The sequence below is a fragment of the Terrapene carolina genome, unplaced genomic scaffold (genome assembly GCF_002925995.2).
Source record: "Terrapene carolina triunguis isolate 2854851 unplaced genomic scaffold, T_m_triunguis-2.0 Scaffold22, whole genome shotgun sequence".
NCBI lineage: Eukaryota > Metazoa > Chordata > Testudines > Emydidae > Terrapene > Terrapene triunguis.
In genome coordinates this window covers 12,124,263-12,145,176 of record NW_020664373.1, presented here as the reverse complement: position 1 = coordinate 12,145,176, position 20,914 = coordinate 12,124,263, and the positions used below count along the sequence as shown (strand labels likewise).

The window sequence follows — 20,914 nt, the reverse complement described above, 5'->3', positions numbered from 1 at the left end:
TGCTGCTGTTACCAAAAAGGCAAGCTAAAAACATGCCTTAAACTACAGCCCAATTCTGCTAAAAGTTTGCAAGGTGCTAAAATGCTTGATAAAGTTGCTTCTTGTTTGATGTACCTGTGATTTTTCAGCGGTTAAACTGCAAGTGAGAGAAACAGAAGATGTCATTTATCTTTCCTATTCTTTTACTCTCTCGTGTTCATCTTTTAAAACAAAAGACAAAATAAAAACAAATACCCACCCAAAAAGTGGACGTAAACAACAACCCAAAAAGCTAATATCTAAATATCTACCTAATAAGCTAATAATCTGACTTTTTTCCTCCCACCAAAGGACTTAGTGACATCTAAAAGACAGTCAAGCAAGGAATTTTCCCTTTAAACAGACCTCGTACAGCTAACAGGAAGAGGAAAGGAAATTGCTACAAGGAAATTCAGAAAACAGATTGAGAGAGAGAGAGAGAGAGAGAGAGAGAGAGAGAGAGAGAGAAGGTGGGGAAGAGAAAAATCTGAAAATTTGATAAAGTATGTAAGACAAATTTGTGCTCAACTCAGCTTTTGAGCAAAGAGCTTCGGGGAGCAATTCTTTTAACACAGAGCTCAGGCTTTCCTTTAACTAAAATACAGTTGACCTGACCACAACACCCCACCTAACCCCCCCCCCCAAAGTTTTGGAAAAAAAATACTTTATACAATCAGAAATGTTTATGAATTCTAACTAGTTTTGTCAACCCTGTGAAAACAAACAATAGTTGAAGAGATTTGAGAATTTACAAACTTCCTGATGTTCACTATCCTTGTTCCTTATGACTGAATTTTCTGACCATAATAGTTTACAAATCCATTTTAACTTTATCTTGATATTGTACCTCAATATAGGGGGAAGAGCAGGAGAGAGCATAAAAAGTATTTAACTCTTACTTTGGATCAATATGTTCAAACCTAGGCTCCTAAATCCACATTTGAGCATGTACGCAAAAATTGCCAGATTTTCAAAAGGTAATAGGCACCATTAAGTTCTATTAGCATCAGGGAGATTTATGAGTGCTCAGCAACTCAGAAAAATGAAGCCACTTCTATTCCTTTACACCTTTACTTTGCCTAAATATGGATTTAGAAACATTACTTGAGATATCGGGGTTGAAAATGTTAGCCTTAAGAGACAAATGCATATAAAATGAATTAGAAACTGCTAAGTCAGACAGACATTCCTAACCAAGCCAAAATGAATCAATGCAATAGAGATGGAAGGTACAACATTTTTCCTAACTAAAATATGCATTTGTCAACTGGTTGTCAAAAGACAAAAATGATTTGATAATTACACTCAATGTCTCCACACAATGTGAAATACCATTAAAATTACTTATTGAATTAACATTCACTACAATAAGACTCATTGTAAAAGATACTATTAAATCACAGAATAAAAATATAAGCTAGCAATCAGGAAGTACCCTGTCACTGAATGGTGGAAACCACTGCTCTGTTTCAGTAACCATTATATTGACTGCATGATCATGAATACAACCAGCTTAACTGAAATGCAAGCTGGAAAATGAGCACACATGGGGGAAATAAAACCTAATTTTGCAAAGCATCTACTGCAGCACCATTTTAAAGGTTACTTTTCTTTTAAAATAGTTCACAGTTGTCATGCCTGGGGACATCCATGGAACGGAAGGGCTTCTCCTACTGCAATCATGTCTGAGCTGATGTGGCAAGTATACAAAAACTTGTATTAATATGATTTCTAGAAAGAGGGTCGTATTACTTTAAGAATTAGTGCATCGGCAAATATTATTTCTCTCTCAGAGAGATCCACACGCCCAGGAACAGAGAAACATTCAATTTATAGACAATTAGGAATACCTAATTGATGGCTCCTTGCTTATCAAGCAAAGAGTGAAAGATACAGAAAGAGGTAGCATGGCTGGGAAGCATCATGGCATAGAGGGACAAGCATCAGGTGGTTCCATGCTTGGCCAATGTCTTGCTGGGTGGTGTTAGGGAATTCATATCACCTTTCTGTTTCACTTTCCACCTCTGTAAACTGGGAATCCTACATCTTACCTATGTACCTGCCTGAAAAGTGGGCTGGGAGGACTAATAAGTCAATGTTTGTGAAGTGCTCAGAACATGTGAAGTGGTCAATAAATTCCAACTACTATTATTAGATACTGTGTAATGGGTAACCAAGCACAGCTTGGAATAACCAGGCAACCAAATACATCTCAAATAGCTGGATATGCAGGATTACATGGTACAGAATTTTAAAAACAGCTCTAGCCCAGATATCAATTAAACTTTATGCTGTCCCCTCAGCTGATAGAGTTCAGCAGATGGTTAAGGATGGCAATGAAAGAGCAATTTCATTAGATATTGGAATTGACACAGATGCATAAAAATGTTTGTCTAATCTCATGCCATCCTTGGATATATTCCTAAACCTTTCTATTACAAGTATTTCATAGATTCACATATTTTAAACTCAGAAGGAAACACCATGATCATCTAATTTGATCTTCTGCATAACACAAGCCAAAGAACCTCCCACAATAATTTATGCATCAAGCCCATAACTTTTGTCTGAGTTCCAGCATAGCTTTTAGAAAGATATCCAGTCTTGATTTAAAGACTTCAAGTGATGGACAATCCACCATATCCTTAGGTTATTTATTCCAATGGTTAGTTACCCTCACTATTTAAAAAGTTTGCACCTCATTTCTAGTCTGAATTTGTCTAGCTTCAGCTCCTAACAACTGGATTTGTTTAGGCCTTTTCTGTTGGCCTGGAGATCTCTTCCCCTGTAGGTTCTTGTAGACCATGATCAAGTCACCTCTTAACCTTCTCTTGGATAAACTAAATAGATTGAGCTTGTTTAGTGTCTCACTATAAGGCATATTTTCTAGACTTTGAATCATTCTTGTAGCTCTTTTCGAAACCCTTTCAAATTTGTCAACAAATTGCACACCATTTTTAAATTTCCTTAGAATTCACCATGCTGCTTATATTTGCAGGTACTTATGTGAAATGCGCATTGTATGTAAGTACTTCTCTTTGTACCATATTACTGTCCAACTTTGCAAAAATCTCCAAGAACAGTATCAAGTTTAAAAAAAAAAAAAGATTTTGGGACATATTTTGTACTGATTTACAACCCTATGTGTTCTTTCAATGAAGTCAATAGGACTGAATAAAGAATCAAATCAGCACAGAATCCGGCCCATTCTTTGGAGAAGATCCATAATACACAAATTAAGGCTAGACTACAGTCTCCACAGAGAGATACCATAACTGTGAAGTGCATAACCAAAATAACCTCAGTTCACACTGACCAGAAAGGGGCAGTGTAAAAGCAAAGTGAGAGGAGATGGTTCTGCATAGACTATGTAAATTATCAAGCTCGACAGGTGGGTTTGTGACACATACAGGGATCACCATTGAGAGTTAGCATTTGTTAACGATTCCTACACTACGGTCTCTCACATCCCCCAGTTATTTATTACATTAGGCGTACATTGACACTGCAATTGGGAAGTCTGAAAGGCTGCACAGGCGATGGCCACTCTAGTATGGACCCAGGGTCTTTGGCAGGCAGGGCTAGCTCGTGGAGCCAGCTGTGCCTGCTGTGGCTTCACTGCTACGGTTACTCAAGCTAGCTAGATCAAAGGTAGCTCGGGTAGGTCTACACGGGCTGCAATCACACCTCACAACTGCAGTGCAGATATACCCTTAGCGCAGAGAAATACAGCCGTATCTCAGATACCGGACTGTCACACCCGCTAGCAAATGCTGACTTTTTAACCGTGACCACGGTATCAAGAAACTCATGCTGCAGGTTAAGTGACAGAAAATCCCAATTCAGAAATGTTTAAGATTACTATTTACAGCAAGGCATGCTACAAAATCCAAATAGAGAAAGTTAATTAAGAAAAATAACCTAGTAAAAATTACATCAGTTAGCATAAACACTGGTTCAGTGACCACGTATCAAATCACATTATTTTACACAATTTGACTGTTCTCACATTTTCAATATTTTGCTAGAAGTGACTGTATGCTTCATTGTGGCCCAAATTTTTAAAAGTGCCCTCTTATTTTGAATGGTGGATACCTCAGCATCTCAGAAAATTAACCTCCGTTCTTTTGAAGTAAAAAAACAAAAACAAAACAAAAAAACCCATACAAAATTAGAGGCCACTTTTGACCATTTGAGCCTACATGCATGCAAGAAATACAGAGGAAAAATAACTTCTTCAATAGACAACATTTCAAACTAACCCTATTAGTATCTTCTGTACAGTCTTCCCGTGAAGAGCCAACAGATCGTGTGAGTGACCTATGCTGCACCTGTGGAGATAACAGTTGCAGGCTGTTTGCTCTGGCTGCCATCCCCTGCCCTACGCTTAAGCCACCCTCTGAGCCCTTGGACCTCACTCTGTCTCGGCTCACATACATGGAATGTCTATGAGGGCGCTGCTGTGAGGAAAAGGGACTTGTGTAACCTAGACCATATGAAAACGATTCATGTGGGGCAGATAATGAATGTGAATGGCTTCCATCCATGTGATCTGGCAATTTCAACTCTTCCATGGTTTTGGAATGTCTTGTTGGCGGTCTTCGGGAATCCAGGGTACCATCACTTCGGTTATTCCTGCCCGAAGGACTGAGTAAAGTTCTATTGTCACTGTGCCGGGGAGGAGTAGGACTGGTAGGAGAATTCAAGTCCAAGCAGCTTGATGGAAAATACCTACTGCTATTTGGTTCCGCAATTTGAGCCCTGGCCTCAGAAAGATTACCCACTGATTTCGAATCTGTTAGAACCCCATGAGTCTTTGCCTTTGTCCGATAGGAGGGACTCTTTGAAGACTGGGGTATAGTATCAATATAGCTGTGGCGACTATGTTTCTCACTTGGCTGCAGAGTGCCAGTTTTGCTTTGAGACGTTTCCATAAATGAGTGCCGGTTCTGCTGAGATCTAGTGTTTGACTTCAGATATTTTGTACCTGGACCATCAGAAGCTTTTGGGTCCAAATTAAAATCAAATTCTGTTTTTGTCTTTGATTCCTTTGGACTGAGAAGATGTGGTATGTTGTTATTGGCTAGATCCTTGTTGCCAGATCCAGGTGGGTTACTTGGTTTTTTTGTATGCATTGGACTGTGTGCAGCTGCAGGAAGATTTCCATTTAGAAAGCTTTCATTTGCTGGAAGAACCTCTTCTCCTCTTTGCAGTCCAGCCCCTAGAGTCTGCATATCCTTGCTATTCGATCTGTGATGTGACTGCACAGCAGAGCTTTTGCTGGCTTGAGTTCTACATTAAAAAGCATATGAACAAGGATTAACACAGTACCATACATATTAATAACTCCCAACTTCAATAAAATACACTAATTTCTAAATGGAGTACTCAATTCAAAACTGAGAGCTAATTTAACTGTGGTGATTTATATACTGCAAATTAGGCACCAGGAATTCCACCATCCCAAATCCCTAGAACAAATAAATTTGCAAATGTTTGCTGCTAAGAAACAACAATGTATTATGTACTGATAGCCAAATTTTTGCTTCTAATTCGTACAATTAGTTAATGACAATACATTTTAAAACTTAACTTATACATTCCAACAGCAGCTTTGAATCCTTTCAATATCTACAGCGCTAATATATGTATGGGGTGGAGGGTGGGGAGAGAAGAATAGCTATGTTCTGGTGAAACAGTTCTTGAGTACATCTTACATATCAGATGTAACAGTTATTGAAATGTGCAAGGTGAAGTGTCACATCAGTACTGTCAAACAATGGATAGATTGAAAAGGTGATACAATTTTTATGCAAATAATCATAACTGGTTATTTCTATCCTTTTTATGCTTAGGATTTTAATGGTAATGCTTTCATTATCTAGTTATGTATTTTGCATAGGGTTATAATAACTACTTCAACAACCTTAAACTAACTTTTTTTAAATATAAGAAATAGAAGGAGTCCTGAAAACTTTAATCAGGTTGACATGGGAAATTTTATGCACTGGGCACAAAGTTTTTTATGGGGCTAGATCTATCTCTTCCACATCATGCCTTCAAAGGTGCACAAGAGGAGCAGAACAGGAGAAGAGGAGATCTCCTAGGCACCTGTAAGAACAACAGAGTTTCTCTCCTGCACATCTCAGGTGATTTACAGAAGATGAACTTTGCTGTCCCAGATCTCAAAGTGAAGGTAATAGGTGCTCAATTTCAGTGGATCATAGGAGGCGTGCAAGAGAAAAGGCCTGTGACTGCAGATGGTCTAAGATCCAGAGGAGATCAGTCACTGCTCTGCATACCTTCGGAGGGATGCCACTAGGGAAGATGCCTATCCTCTAGAACTCCTAGTGTCAATCACAACAAAGGACCCTGCTTTTGACTGGAGCTCCCTGATTCCCTCATCCACCTGCCCCATCTGTCTAAAGGTCTGAAATATAAAATGCTATGCATGTATTCTTACACATTGGCATATAATGTCTACTTTTATCTAGCATCTTCCACAATAGAGATAGAAGCATTTATGGAATTAAATGCTTATAATGCGGTATATTTTTTAAATCTCTTTCACTTACAAATAAATTAGATTTACATGATCAAACTTTTGAGAGAGAAGAACTGATCAATATCATATATTATAGGGCTATTTAAAAAAGTAGACATGAGTCCTTTATTCACAAAAAATAATTAAAAATAAAATAAAAGGTCTTTTCTTTTTTTAAAAAATAATTCAGATTTCTAATTTAATAGTTGAATTCACTTCAAATATTCACACAAATTGAATCATAACCTAAGAGTAAGTGGTGTTATTTTGGGTTGTGATCATCACTTCACAGTTTAGATGTATATTATGTATTGCACACAAAAAGCTATGGTAAGAGAACATTAAGATTGCCAAATCAAGCACTCAAAAGTGAGGAAATGCTAAGATTAAGGTTGCCTGTCCATCGTTCTCAGTCCCAGTCTTTTTCTGCAGCCAGTCCCAGTCTCCTGCCCAGCTCCTCAGCTGATCTCACCCTTATCCCAACTACTGACTCCCAGACCACCCCCAAACCTCATTTCCCTCCCTGGATTCCAGTCCCAATCTTAGCCCCCACACCCAGTCTCCTTTTCCCAATCTATTCGCTATCACTGCAGGTCTGGCTCTTATCCCCTGTGTATTTGAACCAGACAGCTTCCTCCTCCACACTGCTTGAGATTGTGTCCCTGCTCCCAGTTCAGGTATCTAGACCCAGCATCAGCCCAGAGCTGCTATTGCAGAGATAGTCCTGTCCTGCTCAGGCCCAGGCTGGAGCATGCCCAGATCAGATAAAATATCCAGCTGCCAAAATCTAATGTTTGCAGTGGTGTTGTAACCATGTCGCTCCCAGGAGATTAGAAAGACAAGATGGGTAAGGTAATGTCTTTCATTAAGAAGTTCACAGAATCATAGGACTGGAAGGCACTTCAAGAGGTCATTTGGTCCAGTCCCCTGCACTCATGGCAAGACTAAATATTATCTAGACCATCCCCAAAACATGTTTGTCTAATCTGCTCTTAAAAACCTCCAATGATGGAGTGTCCACAACCTACCCGGGCAATTTATTTCAGTGCTTAACTACCCTGGACAGTTAGGAAGTTTTTCCTAATGTCCAATGTAAACTGCCCTTGCTGCAATTTAAGCTTCTTGTCCACCCTGAGAGACTAAGGAGAATAATTTTCTCGCTCCTCCTTGTAACAACCTTTTATATTGGTGCAATAAAAGATATTACCTCACCCATTTTGTCTCTTTAAAATCTCAGAAGCCTATACAGTGAAACCCCGCTATACCGCGATGTTTGGGGTCCAAAAAATTACATCGCGCTAAATGCGGGGTCGCAGTATAGCGGGGTTTCAAGCCTGTCAGTGGTCCCCAACGCAGTGCAGTGCCGCCTAGTGCCTAGTGCCCAGCAGGGAGAGAAGCTGCGGCCCCGCGCCTGCCCGGGACAGAGAGCACCGGCGCCCGCAGCCCTGGAGCTCTCGGAGAGGAGCCGGGGCCCCGTGCCTGCCGGGGATAGAGAGCACCGGTACCCGCAGCCCTGGAGCTCTCTGTCCCCAGCAGGCGTGGGGCCACGGCTCCTCTTGAAGCCGGAGAGAAGCCGTGGCCCCGCGCCTGGCGGGGACAGAGAACAACAGGGCTGTGGGCGCCGGTGCTCACTGTCCCCGGCAGGCGCGGGGCAGCAGCTTCTCTCCCCTGCCTGGCACTAGGTGGGGGCACATCAATGTCCCGGCAGGCGTCATGGCATTGGGGACCACTGGTACACACTGTATGTCTTAAACAGGGGCCAAATTGTGATCGCGTTATATGCGATTTCACGTTATGGCGGGGCGCCTTATTGCGGGGTTTGACTGTACTTGATATGTGTGAAATGCAATTGGCCAAATTTGGGTGGATTTTCAGGGGAACAACAAAAGGCACATCTGTCACAAATGCCATCTGTCTGCCAAATTTTAAGTCTCTGCTCCAAGGCAAATTTTTTTTTTTTTAACATAGGCAAACCCTAGGCGCATTTTCAGAAACGGCTGAACCATTTTTGCTGAATTTTTCAAAAAATATCAGCCACAGCCAGACACCTAAAAAGGAAAGTTTCAGCTTGAATGGTTGAAGTTTGACAAAGTTGTAAGCAACTGAAAACAGTGACTTATAATGGGGAGTGTTGGGCAAGTTTAACAACAGGCAGTGCTATCAGCTCCATATTTTTATTACAACTACAAAAAAATACTATATATACACACACACACACACTTATTTTATTTTATGTAATTGGGCCTTTAACCTATCTTTAATCGATTACCAAAAGTGAGTGTGGAAGAAGTGTGTTTTAGGGATGAACTGGCTTTATCTCTTAGCATGCAAAAACTGGCTTTATCTCTCATGTTAACCTCAGACATAGAAAACAATATGTATACCAATATGACAAAATTATCAGACAACTTGTGTTCTTTTTGTGAAGATGATTTAATATTTAAACCTGAAAGGAACTTACTCATTAATGTAACAAATGAAGCTGATGAGGATCTGGTTACTGTATTTACCTGTTAGACAATGTGTTGCTGTCTACATGATAAGGTTTTCTCTTAGCTGACCGTGAAGGTGAACTTCCACAACGATCCAAGAGTCTCTGAGTTTGAAACGAAGGATGGTTCAAACATTGCTCTGTCAAGTATCTATCTGCTGGATCCAGCTTCAGCAAGTTCTTTGGAAAACAAAGTCTGGATTTTAAACAAGTATTAGTATTTAAACCAGTCACAGCAAAACTTGTAGCTCAATAGTTTTGAGCTTCTCATCTCAATAGTTTCTGTGAGATTATTATGTGCAACTGCAAGAATGATTTACAGTTATATTACTATACCATTTAACAGCAAATCATCACTCCATTTATACTGTATTGAACTCATCTCAATACTGAGCTGCACAGGTCTCTAAGAAACTCAATTCCTTGTTTCTAATTGCAAGATAAAGCCACGGAAGTGTGAGAGTGAAGAACAATTCTGCTTTCAGAAGCAATAAACATACACACAAAAATGATACATAATAAAAGAGGTTTGATAAACAAAGGTCATTCAAAGAGCTTTGCTATTTATAAAAATATGCTTTAAAACTCACACACACACACACACACACAGAAATGTAAGGAGTTTTGTCATTGATTTCGTGGGGCTATGATTTCACCAGTAATTCATCTACAGTAGTCAGAAGGAAATTCCTATTATAAATTTGTGATGTTTGTTCTATTTCTGAAGACAAACAATGTTTTTGATATTTAGAGAATGAACATTTAATTATAAAGTTAGAAACTAACAGGGGTGACTAATTTGCAACATATTATGACTGCTATTTGCACAAGTTCTGTAAGAAATATATTAATAGTTGTGGTAAGTTAATATGATAAGCAAACAATACTCATGCTTGAACTAAAATAGGACATTTTTGTCTACTATGACCACAGAGAACATATTATTTCTATGTTCTCTCTTATCCTCCAACAGTTATTGGTAATTTATATAAAAATACAGCTTTTAAAAAGCAGTAAGATATCCTAAGGCTATCTGTGTTTCATATTTAGAACGAATACATACCATGGTGGAACATGAAAGCAAACAGATTACTCACAGTGTGTAAAGTTGTTCCATTACATACAGTGAGTAATCGCATGGAAACTAAAGTTAAACACATGCATAAGTCTTTGCAGGATCAGAGCCACACTTAGAAATTATTGGCTCAATAGACAGGGCTGCCTCCAGGTTTTTTGCCGCCCCAAGCAAAAAAAAAAAAAACAAGCGGAGTGCTGCCACCGCCGCCAAAACAAAACAAAAAAAGGGCCAGAGTGCTGCCCCAAAGGGCCAGAATGCCGCCCCTTGAAAAGTGCTGCCCCAAGCACGCTTGGGACGCTGGTGCCTAGAGCCGGTCCTGTCAATAGAACATATACTATCATCAGTGAGGATAAATGTATTATATTCATAATTCATCTTTCTGTATCCCTTACCTCTTTCTAAATAAACACCCAAAACAAAACCTATATTAAAATAAAGTTATTCACGTTGCATTGTCAACCATTTAAAAGTTAGGAAATGACAGAATCAGGTGCCTGTGCAACCTTAATTCAGCCCCTGTGTGTGTCTGTATTATAACACCCTGTTAATTACGCGACTACATACTATTTCCCCCCAGCACAGGACCCTTGCTTCATTCAGTGCACGGGATGGATGGTGCTCAGGAAATGAGGATTCTTTTTATTCTCCTAGTACAATGCATAGACTTGCCTGTACTACACACCATACAACGCACGGAATTATTAATTTTTTATGATCTTTTCTATGGCTCTCATCAGTACAGGTTTGAACTGCCTCACAAATACTAATGAATTTTCTTCACAAGTCCCCTGTGAGAGGAGACTATTATTCTCCCCCATTTTACAGATGGGGAAAGTAAGGCAAAGAGCCTGAGGCCACACAGCAAATCACTGGTGAAGCCAGGGTTAGAATTCAGGGCCACTGGACTCCCACCCTGGTGCTCATTCCTCCAGACACAGCCCCTTACTTCAGAGGAGCTGAAAATCCATAGCTTCAACGGACTTCAATTACAGTTGAGAATGCTCAGCAGTTCTGACAATCAGGCTCCATGTGTCTGGGCATGCAGAAACTGAGGAACATACAAATAGGGGCCACATGTCAAAATTTTAAGTGATTCGCCCAGCACCACTTAGGAAGTTTGCAGTAGAGGCATGGATATCAGTGAATTCTCCTGTGTAGCATTCACCTGCCTTAACTACAAAACCATCATTTCTCCTCTTGCAGTCCACAGCCCCATTCTTAACATACTTCTAACTTCTAGGGGTTCTTCTGACAACCACCTCATTCTCTAAACAGCCCCTGAGCACCACCCATTCTGTGTACTGAATGAGGAAAGAGTCCTATGGAAAAGATAATATGAGATCATATAATTAAAAACCATATAATAATTCCCATGAATACACACAAGAAAGTTAGAATTAAGGTTTCACAGACAACTTTAATTCTGGCATTTCTTAATTTTCAAGTGCTTGATTTTGCAACCCAAATGACTTAAAAATCTAGGAAATAACATACAAAAAAAACTAGTTACAAGAAAGAGGAAGGAGAAAGACAAATTTTATTACAAACACCCTTCCTATCATGCATCATGACCTCTGTGTTTCAGTCCTCAGCGCAGCAACACAGACTGCTACCAATTGAGCTTCTGCTAATTACATTAGCTAACAATATGAAAGCAGCCAATAAAGGGGGATGCACAAGACACTGAGACAGTGGATTATGCCCAAGTAGCCCAATTTTAGACTCCACAGAAAAAGATAAAGCTCTGAGCAGCTCTTTTTTGAAAGGCAATATGGCTCAATGGATGATATTTGTGCCCACTATATTCAAGATGAGTTTAGAACTCATGCTATCTTGGTTCCCATGATGAATTATTAGTATTTGTGTCTGCTCCAGGAATTCCCATCTCACTCCCATCAAGTGGGGGTGGGAGGTGGGGAAGGGAAAAGGTCTCCTGTAGTGCTCCATCAGTTACAATGCTGAGAAGGGAGGGGGGCTGATGGGAGCAAAGATGGTTCACTCTCCACCCCTGCCAGTATAGCTGCTCCAACAACAGCCAGGCTGAGTTTCGGCTTCTAACTGTTCAGGGTGCAGTGTATGGTGCAGGAGTGATGGTGGGGACCCAAGCTTGGAATATTCATTGTTTCTGGCATGTTGCCAAAATCAAGCAGTAACAGTGTAATACAGAACAGAGAAATGAAGATTGTTAGCAGATTACAACTCAGCCAAATCTGAACAGAATTTCATGGCACTAGCAAAAGGTATTTTTCTGACCTCGGGGCTTTCCCCCAGGAAATAGCAAAGATCTGCTGCAAACAATGGAGGTTGTTAAAGTTTATCAAAACAAGTTTAAAATTTAAATTTAAATTTAAATTAATGGAGATATCCTATCTCCTAGAACTGGAAGGGACCTTGAAAGGTCATCAAGTCCAGCCCCCTGCCTTCACTAGCAGGACCAAGTACTGATTTTTTGCCCCAACTGGCCCCCTCAAGGATTGAACTCACAACCCTGGGTTTAGCAGGCCAATGCTCAAACCACTGAGCTATCCCTCCCCCCAAAAGTTCAAAAGATTCTTTTTTAAAAAGGGACTGTATTAGGAAATATAAATGTAGTGGTCACTGTGAACTTCCCCTATATAATATACACAAACAAATAATGCAGCTTTTCCTACCTTCATAAGGTCAAGCAAAACACCACTTAAAATTCCTAAATATCTCCTCTCCAAAGATTGAGGATGGTTGACTGCTGGGAACTGTAAAAATAAGAATACAGCATAAATATACAGCATTATATAAATAAATGATTTATATAAATCTCCAAAACATTTATATAAAGGGAAGTGGCTTAGACACTGCTTGTTCTGTCAAACCAGTAGACACCAAAAGAGAGTAGGTAGTAGGAAGTAAAAGGGGTACCATGTGAAATAATAGGTGTGTTAAAGTGGACACAGTGGTACCTGAAACACATACAGTTTTCTGTTGATATACCACATGTACAACAGTTCATTCAATCAGAGCAAGGGAAGGTATCCTTGGTGAACAAGATATTCAACCAGATGTTCTCATCAATGACTAAAATAATCCAGTTAGATATACAACTGGCTGTCGCTGGTATTACGATTCATAGAAATATGGAAGGTATAAACAAGCTAATAATGGGAGAAGTACAAGAAAGCTGAACACAGGTTTTATTCCAAAACGTTCTAAACTGACCTGAAAATAATCTCATTTTGAGCATGAATGGTATGGAATTAATTAATGAAGGATTAAACAGATTACTTGGAAAACTTTTTGGGAAAGAAGATCACCTAGAAATAGAACAACCAATCTTCTTTCCAAGTACTAAGTCTAGCAAGAACCTTCTGGAAAAAACGGTTACCTACGTCTCGTAACTGTTGTTCTTCAAGATGTGTTGTTCATGTCCATTCCACATTAGGTGTGCGTGCACCACGTGCACGGACATCGGAAACTTTTTCCCTTAGCGGCTCCCGTCGGGTTGGCAGGGGTGTCCCCTAGAGTGGCGCCTCCATGTCGGTGCATATACACCCCTGCCAACCCGACCCCCCTTCAGAGGGGAAGGAGGATGGAGAGTGTAATGGACGTGAACAAAACATCTTGAAGAACAGTTACGAGAGGTAAGCACCGTTTTTTCTTCAAGTGCTTGTTCACATCCATTCCACATTAGGTGACTCACAAGCTTACCATCAGAGGAGGGTACGAGTCATGGAACAATTGATTGGAGAACAGCCCTGCCAACTACCGCATCATCTCTGGCCTGCTGATTGACCGCGTAGTGGGCTGTGAAAGTGTGCACCGAGAATCAAGTGGCTGCTTTACAAATCTCGTGGATCGGGACCTGCACCAGGAAAGCTGATGAAGATGCTTGCGCCCTGGTCGAGTGGGCTGTGATCACCGGGGCTGGAACCTTAGCCAGCTCGTAGCACGCGCGAATGCAGTCCGCAATCCATGACAATATACGCTGTGCCGAGACCAGAAGACCTTTCATTCTGTCGGCTAATGCGACAAACGATTGTGTGGAAAGGCCTGGTCAGCTCCAAATAGAACACCAGGGCCCGTTGGACATCCAGAATGTGCAGGATACGGTGACTCGGGTCCGTGTGTGGTTTAGGAAAGAACACTAGCAAACACATGTCCTGGCCCATAAGAAATTGCAAGACTACTTTAGGGAGGAATTTAGGGTGCGGCCTGAGCTGCACCTTGTCCTTATAAAGGACTGTATAAGGCGGTTCCAAGGTGAGGGTCCTCAATTCGGACACCCTCCTTGCGGACGTAATGGCCACCAGGAATGCCACCTTCCAGGAGAAGTGGAGAAGAGAGCAAGAGGTGAGGGGCTCAAACGGAGGGTCCAGAGCTTGGAGAGGACCAAATTTAGGTTCCAGCGCGGGTCCGGTGGGCATGAGTAAGGGAACACCCTCTCCAGTTTCTTGAGGAACCGCACTACCATGGGGTTAGAAAACACCAAACACCTGGATTCCCCCGGGTGGAACGCCGAAATGGCCGCCAGATGCACCCTGATCGAGGAAGGGGCGGGACCTTGATGCTTGAGGTGTAGGAGGTATTCTAGGATGACTGGAATGGTGGCCTGGAGCGGCTGTACCTGCTTCGGCTCACACCGGCAGGAGAATCTTTTCCACTTAGCTAGGTAGGTAGCCCTAGTGGAGGGTTTCCAACTGCCAAGGAGAATTTGCCTTACCGGAAGAGAGCACTGGCTCTCCATAGCATTCAGCCACAGAGTTTCCACGCCATGAGATGCAGAGACTGTAGATCTGGGTGGAGCAGGCGCCCACAGTCCTGCGTGATGAGATCCTGGTGCAGGGATAGGGCAATCTGGGCAGCCACTGACAGCTCTAGCAGGATCGTAAACCCGTGTTGACGTGGCCAAGGGGGGGGGGCGATCAAAATTATCGTCGCCTTGTCTCTGCGAACTTTGAGGAGGACTCTGTGGATGAGCGGGAGCGGAGGAAAGGCATACTTCAGACTCCCGCCCCAAGGGATCGCGAACGCATCTGCAACCGAGCCCGGACTGTGGTTCTGGAACAAACAAAACTGTGGACATTGGCTCTTGTCCTTGGTGGACAAGAGGTCCATTTGGGGAAACCCCCACTTCTGGAAGACCAATTGCAAGATGTCTGACCACTCATGCATGCGGTACAACCTGCTGAGGCGGTCCGCCAGCTCGTTCCACGCTCCCGGAAGGTATGATGCTTCGAGATGGATGGATACAGAAGTCCCACAGGAGAAGAGCCTCACGGCAGAGGGGAGAGGAGTGGGCTCCGCCCTGTTTGTTTATATAAAACATGGAAGTGGTGTTGTCTGTCAGAACCATCACACTGTGACCTTCCAAAGTAGCGTGAAAGGTTTGGCAGGCCAGACAAACCGCCTTGAGCTCCTTCACATTGATGTGGAGCAACACTTCGTCCCCGGACCACAGGCTCTGTGTCCTTAGGTCCCCTAAGTGAGCCCCCCAGCCGAGGTCTGACGCATCTGTCACTAGCATCAGAGCAGGATGCGGCGCGGCGAAGGGGATACCCTTGCATACTACCGTCCGATTCAGCCACCAGCGCAGGGAGTCCAACACCTGGGCAGAAATCGTCATAACAAGGTCTAGAGGATCTCTGCTCGGGCGATACGATCGCACGAGCCATGCTTGTAAGATCCTGAGTCTCAGCCGAGTGTACTTGACCACGTAAGTGCACGCTGCCATGTGCCCTAGAAGCTGCAGACAGCATCTGACTGTGGTAGGGGGAAACCTTAGCAGCGATTCTACCACGCGCTGGATGGCCAGGAATCTGGGTTCTGGGAGGCTCGCTCACGCCTGCACTGAGTCCAGCACTGCCCTGATGAACTCCAGCCTTTGCGTTGGTATCAGGGAAGACTTGAGCTTGCTGACGAGGAGACCCAGCCTGCGGAATGCGTCCAGGGCCACCGTCACATGGGAACGGACCTCCTCTTCGGACCGACCAGTGAGGAGCCAATCGTCTAGGTACGGGTATACCCGTATTCTCCTCTTTCGCAGAAAGGCTGCCACTACTGACATGCATTTCGTGAACACGCAGGGGGCTACTGCCAGGCCGAATGGGAGGACCGTAAACTGGTAATGGTGCTGGTTTATGGCGAACCGTAGGAACCGCCGGTGAGCAGGGTGAATGGCGATATGAAAGTACGCGTCTTTCATGTCGAGGGCAGCACACCAATCCCCCGCATCCAGGGACGGGATAATAGTGCCCAGGGAGACCATACGGAAGCGGACCTTGACTAAGAATTTGTTGAGTCCGCAGAGGTCTAAAATGGGCCGAAGGCCCCCCTTTGCCTTGGGGATGAGAAAAGGGGAGTAAAACCCTTTCCCCCTTAGTTCCCAAGAGACTTCCTCCACCGTACTCACCTCGAGGAGTGACTGAACCTCCTGCATAAGGAGTTGCTCATGAGAGGGGTCCCTGAAGCTGGACGGGGAAGGGGGGTGGGTAGGAGGGAAGGAGGAGAACTGCAGCATGTATCCCACTTGTACCGTGCGTAAGACCCAATGGTCCGATGTTCTACGGGATCACGCAAGGTAGAAGTGGGACAACCGGTTCAAGAAACTTGGGGAAGGATCTGGGAGCTGGGTTGGTACGCTGTCCTCGAGCGCACCTTCAAACCCCCTGCTTATTGCCGGGCTGGGGCTTGCCCTGGCCCTGATTAGGCGCGTTATTCTGCCTGTGCCTACTGTCCCTGCCTTGCCTGCGATAAGGCTCCTGCCTAGGACGAGGCTGGTACTGCCGCTGCTGAGGCGGCTGAGGCTTGAACGGTTTCCTCTGAGTCGCCGGAGTGTGCATTCCCAATGACTTGAGGGTGACCCGGGAGTCTTTGAGGCTATGCAGCCTGGCATCAGTCTGATCTGAAAAGAGGCCAGACCCTTCGAAGGGGAGGTCCTGGAGGGTGTTCTGGACCTCTGGCAGGAGGCCCGAAGCCTGAAGCCACGCCAAGCACTGCATCATCACACCTGAGGCGATTGTTCTGGCTGCTGTATCTGCCAAGTCCAAAGAGGCCTGCAAAGAGGTCTTGGCTATTGCCTTTCCCTCTTCTACAAGGGCCGTAAACTCAGGCTGAGAGCCCAGGGGTAAGAGGTCCTTAAATTTTGAAACTGCCACCCAGGAGTTAAAATTATGCCTATTCAGGATCGCCTGCTGGTTTGCAATCCGTAACTGGGGACCCCCAGAGGAGTACACCTTCCTTCCGAAGAGGTCCTATCGTTTAGCCTCCTTGGCCTTGGGGGCTGGGGCTTGCTGGCCATGACGCTCCCGTTCAATAATGGATGAGACGACCAGAGAACAGAGGGCCGGATGACAAAATAGGAACTTGTAGCCCTTGGAAGGGGCCAAGTACTTCCTCTCTACCCCCTTGGCCGTTGGTGCGCTGGAGGCTGGGGTTTGCCAGACTGTCTTGTAGATGGTCTGGATTGTCTTTATGAGTGGGAGCGCAATCCTGGAGGGACCCCCAGGGCTTAGAATGTCCACCATAGGATCCTCCCGCTCAACCATCTCCTCCGCCTGTGGGCCAAGTTCTGGGCAACCCTGCAGAGCAGCTCCTGGTGCGCTCTGTGGTCTATCGGAGGTGGCCCTGATACCGTCGTGCCTGCCACAGCCTCGTCTGGGGATGATGAGATGAGGAGCTGCTGTGCCTCCTCCACCTGCCCTTCTTGCTCCTCCTCATAGGCAAGGGGCACGTCTGGGTCCTGCCTGGTTGATTGTCCCAGGGACGGCACCGGGCTTGGTGCCACTTCTGCTTGCCGGTGCTCCGGAGAAGTGTTCTGCGGCCTGGACACCGTGGCCTTCTTAGCTGTGGAGGGGTGCCTGCGCGGGAATCGGGATTGATGTACAGAATAGCCGGACTTTGAAGCTCTGGAGGAGGTCCCTTGCTGTTGATGATAGGCCCACGGGGTCCAAAAGGGCCATTGTCCTGGCAGTCCCCATTGGGGTTGCCACGCGGCCTGGGACTCCCTGCCCGCTGGTGCCCTGTGGACGTAGCTGGAGAGGCCTGAGTCAACCTCTGATTCCGAAGACGCCGACCTTGATGGCCAATGCGGTGCTGTGGCTTGGTGTCGTCGGGAGGCTGGAGAACAGCTCCTTATCAACTGGGATCGGTACCGATGCTCTCAGGACCGGGATCGGTGCCTTCTGTCCGGGGCCAGCGACCTCAGCCTTACGTTCCTTCAGTGCCGTCCTAGCGCTGGCGCCGGGGAGCAGCGCACCGATGGGGCAGGTGCCGCATGCTGGCTCAGCTCCGGTGCCACCAAGTCCGGCTGGGTCAAGGGCATCTGGGAGTCTACGGAGGCTGAGCTTGACCGGGGCCAGCGCTGAGAGCGGTGCCGAGGTGGTGACCTCGAGCGGCGCACCATTGCCGGCTTCCCTCAGGAGCCGCTAAGGGAAAAAGTTTCCAAAGTCCGTGCACGCGGCGCATGCACACCTAATGTGGAATGGACGTGAACAAGCACTCGAAGAAAAACTAATTTTGTTGGATCTCAGCAGGCTACTGGTTGCATGATTTCCCATATAGTAATGTTTTAAGACTCAATATCACTCCCTTAACTCTAGCTGGTGCAAGGGTTGGCAACTGTTGTATAGATGCAGTAAACACAGACCTTGAGGGCATTTTGTCTATTAGGCTCTTGCCAAAGTCAATCAAAGGCTGTGTCCAAGCCCAGCCCCCATTATCCAGAAAAATGGACAAGAGAGACATGGATGCTTTGAAGATGGGGAAAGCAAAGTGCAGGTTCTCATATGAGGCTCATCACTGTAATCTGGAATGTGAAAGTGGAACCTCATAGGTTTTTATGAGAGCTTAGAGAACACAGAGGTGAAAAATATAATTGCATCGTCCGAGAAAGGGCTATAACAATAACAATTTTAAAAAGTGAACCTCACCAATGGTAGACATTTAGTTAGATCTGAAAATGAGCACAGAAACAGTAACTTAACAGAAGGGGTATAATTTTCATGAAAGTTACAGTATTCTGGATAAGATCTTTTCCTGGTATTAGGGTAATGAAAAGAACCATAAATGCAGTAAATTATGCTTCTTGGATTTTTAAAATGCCCACAACTAATTTTCTAAAACTCAATTCCTGGCAATTCTCAGGAGACTCAGGGCTAACTTTTGCGGGTTCAATCTCTTTTCCAGAAGTGTGAAAATTATATCTGATAAATAACAGGTGTTCACACACACAGAATACTGGTTAAATTTTGATTGTATCAAAAATCTTTTAAAGTTATTTTCTTGTTGTGACATAGTATGTGAGAGTGTGAAAGTGACTCTTCTAAATAGGTAATGTTAATAGTATGGAGTTTCATTCTGGGAGGACAGGAGTTTCCAGGAATAATTTACTTAACTTGAAACATTCCCAGTACTAAAAATAAAAACCAATATGTAACCAACAACACACATGGATTTCTTGTCTTCACCGATTATTGATGACGAAAGCTTTAGTAGACAAGAATTTCGTGGGTGAGGTGGGAAAAATGCAAAGAAAAGGCAGCGGTCAAGTAGCTAAAACTAGTTGAGCTCCAGTGAACTAAGTTGATACTATGAAAGATGGGATGTTCATCCCTAGCCATATCCCCCCAAACATGATCTAAATGTCATATCCCTAGTCATATCCCCCCAAACTTCTGCACCTCAGTATTTACATAATCATTACCAATAGTACAGGCCACCTTACTGAGTGTTGTTTGGTACTTGGTTAAAAATAATTTCATCTCTCAGATATAAAAAATATTCAGCATGTGTAAAGACTCAAGAATGGCCCTCTTAAGAACTCTTTGGCTGGACATGAAAAGGAGCAGAGAAACAGTAAAAAGGATTAGAAACATTTCCCTCCACACGCCTGTTTTGAAGTGCTCTTAAATTTCTGAAGGAGAACTCAAAAAGCCATGACTGATAACCTCTAATTTTGATTGAGCTAAAGCAATCCTTCAATATCAGTAGCGGCACAGTCAGAAATGTATACAATGGGATATTTATAGACAAGTGTAACAGGGTCGGCACCCATCTCTTGCAAGCGCCCGCCCCAGTTGGGTGTGTCCATGGTCTTTAAACCAGTCCAGCCCTACTAGGGGGTTGTATCCCTAGGACTTCCTCCATGGAGACACTATCTTCCTGTGGCCCTCCCCAGGTTCAGTCCCTGCAGACAGCCAGGAGCTCCTTCATTACTCCTCTGGTCCCTTCCAGCAGACTCTCTTTGGCTTAGACCTAACAGCCACCCAGGATCACCTCTTGCTCCCCCAGTCCCTGAAAGCGGACTTAGCTGTCCATAGTCCTGCTGCTCTTCCATCCAGGCATGCAGTCCTTTCTTCTTCAGCTCCAAGAAGCAACTAACCACTGCTCTTTTCTGCAGCTCCTTTTCACAGGGCCCTCCTGGCCCATGATTGGCCATTCCAGCAGCTCCTTTGACTGGTTGCTTCCTCACAACCACTGTAGGCCACTTGGAGGACCTCTCCACTGCTCCTTTCCTGAGATGGGTATGGCAGAACCCTGAGGCCTCCACCAGGGGGCCTTTGGGCCTAGACCACCCCATCACAGCAAGAAAGTTACATCCCTGGACTTTTTACACTGAGAAGATGGCAAAGATAAATTGGTTTAGGTACATCACAATGACCTAGAAAAGTTGTCAAGAAAGGTTTTCTCGGCCATAATGACTAGATAGCATCTCAGATAGCATAGTCCACCCAACATGTTCAGAATCTCTATCTGCATCAGTCGGATATGTAATTTGGGCTTTTCTAGATCATTAAGACTGGTCACTTTATTA

At 44.1% G+C, this 20,914-nt stretch overlaps 1 protein-coding gene across 3 annotated transcripts in view; it reads right to left on the bottom strand.

Annotated features, from left to right (window-relative positions):
- The window catches only part of LOC113406094 (cyclin-dependent kinase-like 5), a 116,473-nt gene that overhangs the window by 20,616 nt on the left and 74,943 nt on the right, over positions 1–20,914 (bottom strand). For all 3 annotated transcript variants that reach the window (XM_029910855.1, XM_029910857.1, XM_026648701.2), the window contains 3 exons: positions 12,783–12,863; positions 9,073–9,233; positions 4,281–5,310 (listed from right to left, as the gene is read on the bottom strand). In XM_029910855.1, coding sequence (XP_029766715.1) covers positions 4,281–5,310; positions 9,073–9,233; positions 12,783–12,863 — 1,272 coding nt within the window. The remainder of the gene's footprint in view (positions 1–4,280; positions 5,311–9,072; positions 9,234–12,782; positions 12,864–20,914) is intronic.